We start from the raw sequence: 8,555 nt of genomic DNA, 5'->3' as shown, positions 1-8,555 counted from the left end.
GACGTCACTCTAACACGCCTCAGCAAAACCTGTACACCACACGACCATATAATACAAGAATATCTAGCACTACAACAAAAATACAGAAATTATACTGCCTTTTATACTGATGGGTCAAAAACTCATGCTCATGTAGGACGCGCAGCAATACAAGGAAAAAATGAAAATGCAGTGCGACTGCCCTCATGTGCTACAGTGTTCACCGCTGAGTGTTATGCCATTAGTGTTGCGGTACAGAAAATAACAAATGAAAACATCAAAAACAGCATCATTTATACAGATTCACTGAGCGTCCTTACAGCATTAAACTCCAAAAATGCCATGGAGCCACTGATAGGGAGCATCATACACAATATAGTAAAGGTCACAGCACAAAAACATGTTATAAAGTTCTGCTGGGTTCCCAGTCACGTTGGTATTAGGGACAATGAGAGAGCCGACATGTGTGCTGTTCATGCCAGAACCATGGAAATAAAACATGTGAATTTGCCTCCTAGGGATTACATGAAGTTAGTGCATAGCAGACTAAGAGCCAAGTGGCAAGCTTCTTGGGAAAATGAAGGACACAACAAGCTGCATACCATAAAGCCCATTTTAAAAGAATGGAAATCATGCCGCCATAAAGAGCGTTTTATCGAAGTAATTTTATGTCGTTTACGCATAGGTCACACACACATCACCCATAACTTCTTATTAACAAAAAAGGACAAACCTGTGTGTGAAATGTGTGGTGAGGAGCTCACAGTTAATCACATTTTAATTTCTTGTTCCCATCTCGAAGAACTTAGGAGAAAGTTTTTTACTGTATTTTATAATCAACAGATTCCATTTGATCCCGCATTGCTTTTAGGCGAGCAGACAAGCAGACACTTGTCGAGTTTTCACTTGTTTGTAAGTTTCTAAAGAAAGCCAATGTTTTAAACCTGTTATAATGTAACCTTTATACACTTGACATAACATCATCTAACCTTGTGTTTGGCGCATGATAGCCATAGTTGCTTATGCGCCATAAAACCCCATATAACTAACTAACTAACTAACGAAAATAATTCCTATTTCGAAGATCCTCATTACGCTTTAAGTTGAGAAAAAATGGCGGTACTAGTGGCGGCAAAATATGATGACACAAAAATGGTGGGCTGCGTGCTGCCGCACTCACTGTTTCGGAAAATATTATTTACTATGTTCACTATATGGCCTGGAAAACCGTATATTTGTGAGATGTAGGGTGCGAAATTCGCCTGAAGCAACAGGGTCACTGTTCAGTGCTGCCCGCGATGAGAAAAAGTTGCGAGTTCATTTTGTACAGTTTTGTACAAAGGCAGAACTTAAGTTTGCTCCAAGTTTTTGCCCGCTTTATTTTCAGAGCATGGCAAGCTCATCGAAGAAAGACCGGCGCTTAGGAGTCGTCACTGCAAAGTACATGGACACGCTTCGGAGCTTATGCACATTCTCCAAAGCTACCGCTAAGGATATCAGCGGCATCTTCAACGAGTTCAACCGCACTCTTAGCAGGGGAGCGTCCAGGCAATCTACCTCATCTCGTGGTGCCAGGAGGCGCAGTGGTGACTCCTGTAAGGAAAGTTCTTTGCACGGGGTAAAATGTTGCACTTACTTTGGTAAAAAAAAGTTGGGTTCAGGACACGTCAAACTGTAACCTTAAGTAGTTTTACTCCATATGGAAAGACTGAGAAACGCACTTTTAAACAAATTGAATAAGGCAACGTTTTGAGACGGAAGTAGACTAACGTAGATAAGAGGACAGGCCAGATAATGTTTTTCTTATTGTGATAAAACAGACGAAATGGACGCGGTACGCGCACTTGAGTTGGTTTACAAGAGGAGATTCCAAACAGAAAACCTAGCGCAGACAGCAGAGAATGAGACGAGGAGTTGAGATCAAGGAGTATGCTTCTATGAAGAGAACGTGGCTGATGCTGCGCGGAACTAATTGGAAATTTGTGGATGGGGCCTTTGGCCTATAACACATTTAATGTGTCGCTAAAGCATAAGGCACAAAAATATATACACACTGTATTGGCGGTATTGAATGACGACGGACGTTTAATGTGCACTTGAGTCTATCTTCATGCGCATGAAAAGTCAACACTCCAGCACCTCGACCAGATGTCATCTGGTGGGGACAAAGCCGTAGTCAGATGCGAAGCAGACTGAAGTGACACTTAAACAGATTATTTGGCTCTCTTGCGCACACAAAGAGCTGAACAATTCGGGGGTGGCGATAGCAGCAAACCTATCCAGCTGTCGTCGAAGAAACGAGTCGGCGCTGTTCTCGGCCACGCTAAATATAAAGCACGAAAGCCAACAATAAGAATCTCGAACAATGTAGCAGTTGCACGTGTCTGCGATCATTAGGGACATATCTCGAAGCCTATTGCATGAAATTAAAGCTACAAAGCACCGGGCCGGCAATTCGAGCATGAACAAAGAGTACAAATATTTGCAGCATTACATTCACAACAGTTTAAGGGTGTGCCAAAGGCCACCAGGCCACACTGTCTGATTGTGTATCGTACGTGCAGTGACGCCCTTACGACACCCCCCAAACTTCCTCATCTCAGTAGGTGGTAGGAGAAGTCGCACATGTGAGAACCTTACCAGCCTCGCAGGCCCAAGTGCTAGAATATGCTGCTGTAACAGACTCCGCGGCCAGAGCACATTTCATTTGAACCACCTGTACACGCATACACACGTGACTTTAACCAGCAAATGTCATCGTACAAGTGATATAAAGAGAAGTTGGCTAAGTATAACCGAACACAGGCTAGCAAACTTAGCATGAAGCTATTTTGCACAAATGCCAGCAGCAGACTGTTTAGGCAACCGAAACAAGTTTAAGAAGTCCTGATACCTAACATGGATATTTTGTATTGGAGGATACGAATTTCCGATAGCTTCGGCCATCTAGTCTAGGCAAAGTTACGTGGTTTCCTGTCAGCGTAGCACAACCAATTAAACGCAATATATCAACAGTCTTTAGGAAAACACCGTCGCGCAATGCTTTACCTGCGCAAAATATAACTACCTTCAGTGAAAACAAGTTAAACAACAGTCGGTTATGGTAGAAGTAGTGGCGTCTACCTATGTCCCGATAGCACGGAACTGGATCATACATATAAAAGACATCTCTTCCGCGTCGGTCGAAAAAGACCAAAAAGTACCTTCTGGTATGTGGATCACGAGCGTTCATAAGGGACGCAGTAGGATCAGCTGTATATGCTGTGCTTCCGTATTTCTTTCAGCCTTTCCTAAGAAATTAGCGCACCGTCGAGCACTCTGTTCTTGCAAGCCTTACCGCAAAGTGATAACCGTTCTGATTCCGCCGTGCCGCACCGGGTGCATCCCTGCAGCTTCATCGCAGGAGCAACGCCAAGGGTAGAAAGCTTCGAGACGCAGATACAGCAGCGTAGATAGGAGGTACTTCAGGTACCTCTCGAATCCACCACGTGTGAGGCGTAGTGCAGTGAGAATGCGCAGCTTCTTCCAGTCTAAAATGTTAGCAACGCATGTTTAGCACCCTTAAATTAACTTTCAGTAGTTCTGATCTTTATATGAGCAATTTCGGACGTTTAAATGAGCAAGTGCTTTGCTGAACCATTCAAGTACAGGCCGCCATGATGGCTCAGGGGTTACGGCGCTCAGCTGATGACCCGAAAGACGCGGGTTCTATCCCGGCCGCGGCAGTCACATTTCTATAGAGGCGAAATTCTAGAGGCCTGTGTACTGTGCGATGTCAGTGCACGTTAAAGAACCCCAGGTGGTCGAAATTTCCGGAGCCCTTCATTACGGCGTCCCTCATAGCCTGAGTCGTATTTTAACATTAAACCGCCACAAACTGAATTAAACATTCAAGTACTATATTCAAGACCTTCATCGTACATTCCGTGGTGCAGAGCCGATCCCTCCGTGATGCAGTTCGTTATGTTCAATTATTTCAGTGCATGAGCAGCTTCGACCTAAGAGCAATATAGCACGATATATTTCTGTCTGCACAAGGGAGGGTCAGATACCCATTTACCAAGTATTTAACCCCCGAGAAGGCGAACACTAGGCCAGGCGACAGGTTGTAGCTATTGTATCAACGGTGGACACCCGGTGTGACAGTGGAGTTTGAACACCGCACTTCCCCCATGAGATGCGGATGGTGAAGACAAAGGGCACCCCTTCGGGTCTATGAGGCACTTATCCGGTGATTTGTGAACACAAATCTCGGGATATATTTTTCCTTTTTCTATTTCCCCCATACACGAAATACGCTTTCCTGTATGTGTAACATTATGACGTATAATTTAATATTAAAATTTTGGTTTAATTATTGAAATGTCAAGTGATGTCGCTGCTGCATCTGTAATTTACACTGTAATGACATTATGCTTACTGATCACTGATTGCACTGTTCCAAAAGTAATTGCTTGTCTAGCTACTTGATATGTATTGTGTGTCCTCATGTATGAGCATCCACTTTCGTTGTTACATTTGTTTTTTCTCCTGGTGTTTGCATCTTTCCGCTGCCCTACCTTGCTGTAATCTCTTGAGCCCAGTCAAGCTGCTTCGAGCAGCGTTTTCTCCGAGAGTTCCTACCGTGTATATTGTGAAATAAATGAAATAGAATTGAAGTAATAAAGATAAGTGTCGTAGCAGTGACAGATGCTTCTGAAATGAACCTAATCACTTTCAGCACTTCTTTCAAACTCTGTCGCAGCGCTTGAAAGCGACAGCGGCGACCGCGAGAACTTCGACCGGCCCTGCACGTGCGAGCCCGGCGAGCAGCAGTGCTGGCTGGTGTCCGAACTGGAAGCATGGAACCGGGTGCTCTCTCGCAACTACGTCGAGCTGCACGAACACTCGTGGGGCGAACTGGTCCTCCAGGGATTCAAATGTCCCGAGAGCAATGAGCCGGGAATCCGTGACGTCCTCATGGCCTCCCTGCTGATTAACGTGCTCCTGCGGCAGCACAGGCGAGTGGCGCATGCGAGCGACTTGGGCAAGTTTTGCCCGTCACGCGCTTCTTTTTATTTTTGTATGCCAGAAGTGATTTTCGGCGGTTAGCCGCTGACCACGGCCGCCGCTGTGGCTGAGTGGTTATCGCGCTTGACTGCTGACAAGAAAGAGTGAGCTTGATCACGGCCGCGGCGGTCGAATATCGGTGGAGGCGAAATTCTAGAGGCCCGTGTACGGTGCGATGTTACTGCACTGACTAATTGACTGACTGACTGAGTGAAAAACTTTATATTTAAAATATGCATAGGGAGCGAGTGGAGCGGTCCTTAAGGGGCCGTCCCTAACAAACGCTAGTTGGGCTGCTCATTACAGGAGCCCAATGGCTGTAGCTACTGCTTGGGCGTGCCAGACCAGGGCCTTTTGGCTAGCCAGGTCAGAGCAGCCGAGCAGGGCCGCCTCCCAGTCCTCCCGGGTAGGGTTGGGGATGAGGGGAAGGTACGGGGTTGATTGGCATGCCCACACCATGTGGTAAAGGTCCGAAGACTTTTCCCTCAGTGCGGGCACTCCTCTTTGCACGCAGGGTCTAAATGTTTGAGGCCTGCCGGGCACAGCAGTGTTTTAGTATAAAGGCGAAGGAGTAAGCGTTCCTCCACCTTCGTGAGGCCCTTGCAGGGCTTAGGGAAGATTGCATGGCCGAATCGGTAATATTGGATGATTTCCTTGAAGGTAAAAGCCGGATTGGGATCGGAGTCCGCATCGGAGGGAGGCGAAGGCGATGCCCGAAGAGTGAGCGCGCGGGCAGCGACGTCGGCCGCTTCGTTTCCCTCGAGACTCGCGTTCGCGGGAGTCCATAGTAGTGTGCGGGACGCGGGAGCCCCGAGGTTATTGCTATTCTGAGGTATTCGTTATGCCAAATAGGGAATAAAGCCCCTTTCGATGTTCCTGCAGGCCCCTCGCAAGTCGGTAATGATGACCCGCGAGTCCTGATCGGCGGCGGCGAGCGCGATTGCCATCTCTTACGCAGGAGTAATGTCTTGTGCTTTGAACGTAAGCCGGTTCACTGCGTTGTTTTGGTGGACGACTGCGGCCTAGTACCAACCCCCATGGTGTGGGCCGGTGGCGTCCGCGTAAAATACTCCGCGTTTGTTTCCATAGTAGCGTGCCAAGGCTCCCGCCCGCGCGAGGCGCCGGCCACTATGGTCGTCTCGTGTCATGTTGGCCGGAAGAGGGCGTAGATGCAGGGCGTAGATGCAGGGCGTAGATGCAGGGCGTAGATGCAGGGCGTAGATGCAGGGCGTAGATGCAGGGCGTAGATGCAGGGCGTAGATGCAGGGCGTAGATGCAGGGCGTAGATGCAGGGCGTAGATGCAGGGCGTATCTCCAGATTCCGGCAATGCGCACGCGCTCTTCCGTCAGTGTTGGATGTTGGATGTGAAGTCGGGCAAGCAGGCGGCGACCCGACGGCGTCTAGAGAGTCTTGTGTAGTGGTTTGTCAAGTGCGCTTCTCGGAGCTCCACGAAGGTGTTGACCATCCCCAGACCGAGGAAGCGATGGTTGGACGTGGTGACCGGCAGGTCGAGAGCACGCTTGTAGATCTTACGGAGAACCACCTCAAGAGCTTCCTCGTCACATTTGCGAAGGTGGAGGTAAGGAGTGTTGTACAAGACTCGACTGGTTTCGAATGCGTGCGCCATCCGCAAGGCATCTTTGCACCGTAACCCCCCGCGGTTATTGAAAACCCGGCGGATTATGCGGTCCACCTGGTCCCCCATCTTGCGCAATTTGGCCAGTGTCGTGTCGACACGGCGGTGTTTATTGATAAAGAGACCCAGTACTCTGATCTCAGCGTGTTCTTGGATGGGTCCGCTCGCTAGGGACAGTTCGTTTTTGGTAGTGCACTTCGGCGAGGGTCGAATGTGCACAAATTTTGATTTTGCTGGGGAGCATTCAAGGCCGCAGCGGCGGGTGTAAGCGTCCACTATCTCCGCCGCTTGCTGCAGGTTGGCTTCAATGTCTCCTACCGATCCGTGTTTAGCCCAGATGGTGATGTCGTCGGCATAGAGCGCGTGCTGTATGCCTTCAACACTTTCGAGCTGGGCTTGAAGTTTCATCATTGCCAAATTGAATAGCAGGGGTGAGAGGGCCGTGCCCTGCGGGGTATCGCTCGTACCTAATTAGTAGGGGCCGTGTTCTTCATCGTGTATCCGGATATACGATTGCCGGGCGGAAAGAAAGTGTCTAATGTACTGAAAAGTGTTGTGTCCACAGTTCGTTTGGGAGAGGTGCGTCAAAATAATGTCGTGTATTACATTGTCGAAAGCCCCCTTCAAATCGAGGGCGAGTACTACCTTGTCATTAAGGGTGTATTCGACGGGATTCAGAATTTCGCGGTCTAATTGAAGCAGGACATTCTGCGAAGAGCGGTGCGGGTGGAACCCAACATGGTGTCTGCGAATACATTTTGGTTTTCCAAAAACTCGTACAGCCTGTCTCGCACCATAGTCTCCATCAGCCTTCCCGCACAAGACGTGAGGGAGATGGGGCGGAGGTTGTCCGTGTTGATGGCTTTGCCGGCTTTAGGAATGGAGGTGACCAGGGCAGTCTTCCATTCAATTTGGAGGGGTGCCTCACCTAGCCAGATTGAGTTTATTTATGCAATTGAGTTTATGTATGCGCCGCCGTGCGTCGGCGGGGAACGCCGACACCTTTAGGCCAAACTGCGTCGCCCGGGTGGCCGGCTGTAATTCGGCCTTAAAATCTTTAAAATTGGGCCCACCTGGCGAAGTTTGGTATCCAAGCGTTCCAGATTGCTTGCTGCGTCGAAAGACGCAGGTGGTCGAAATTAGACCCCAGGTGGTCGAAATGTCTGGAGGCATTCAATACAGGAACGCCTCTTCATAGCGGCGTTACTCATAGCCTGAGTCGCTTTGGAAAGTTAAACCTTCATAAACCATCCACCATAGCCCCTGGTCACGCTTTCCACTCTAACACTTCTGTCCATACGCGTTGACTGCGGAATACATTCAAAGATTTGGGCCAAGTGAGCTCCTGCTACATCCATTTCACTTGAAACTTCTGCTTACTCTTGCGAAGCAGTCACGAGGAGGAGGATATTACGAGGAGAGGAATGGCGTGGAGACGACCAGAGGGTACCAGGGACGAAGATCATAGGTCTCCACATTGTTTGAGTAGTTCCGTGAGACTAGCATCCAAGAACTTTGGCTGTTGACCTGGAGGCACTAGTCGGAACCTGTACAACCCGACTGGAAGGGTGGAACCCGAATGAACGCGTTCATTTTATGCGCCGTCGGTGACTCGTAATCTTACACGAAAGCGTTCACCGCCGGCACATACTGTGATGCGACGGGGCAGATATTGGTGTGGCGGTGTAGTGAAATGAAACATTTTTTTAAATACTGCTTTTTGTGTGTACCTTGGTGTATGAACAGGACTTCTTATGGCAATATCTGCTTACGATGCTCCCAGGAGCATAATCTTGCTGCATAGAAATATCAGTTAGAAGACAGAATAGACATAGGATCGGGTGAGCCCGTCGGTATCAGTAAACACAATGCTCAGCTATGTTCGAGAGC

General features: G+C 48.5%; 1 protein-coding gene and 1 pseudogene across 1 annotated transcript in view; one reads left to right on the top strand and one right to left on the bottom strand.

Moving 5' to 3' along the window:
- The first annotated feature begins 1,369 nt into the window (after positions 1-1,369).
- The window catches only part of LOC149336328 (uncharacterized), a 35,393-nt gene continuing 28,207 nt past the window's right edge, over positions 1,370-8,555 (top strand). Inside the window, exons 1-2 of the mRNA XM_089554127.1 lie at positions 1,370-1,574; positions 4,724-4,979. Coding sequence (XP_089410253.1) covers positions 1,370-1,574; positions 4,724-4,979 — 461 coding nt within the window. The remainder of the gene's footprint in view (positions 1,575-4,723; positions 4,980-8,555) is intronic.
- LOC149336330 (uncharacterized) lies at positions 5,329-7,145 on the bottom strand (annotated as a pseudogene).

The sequence above is a fragment of the Amblyomma mixtum genome, chromosome 7, assembly GCF_055824585.1.
Source record: "Amblyomma mixtum isolate Tamu chromosome 7, ASM5582458v1, whole genome shotgun sequence".
Classification (NCBI taxonomy): domain Eukaryota; kingdom Metazoa; phylum Arthropoda; class Arachnida; order Ixodida; family Ixodidae; genus Amblyomma; species Amblyomma mixtum.
This window is presented reverse-complemented; position numbering and strand designations above follow the sequence as displayed.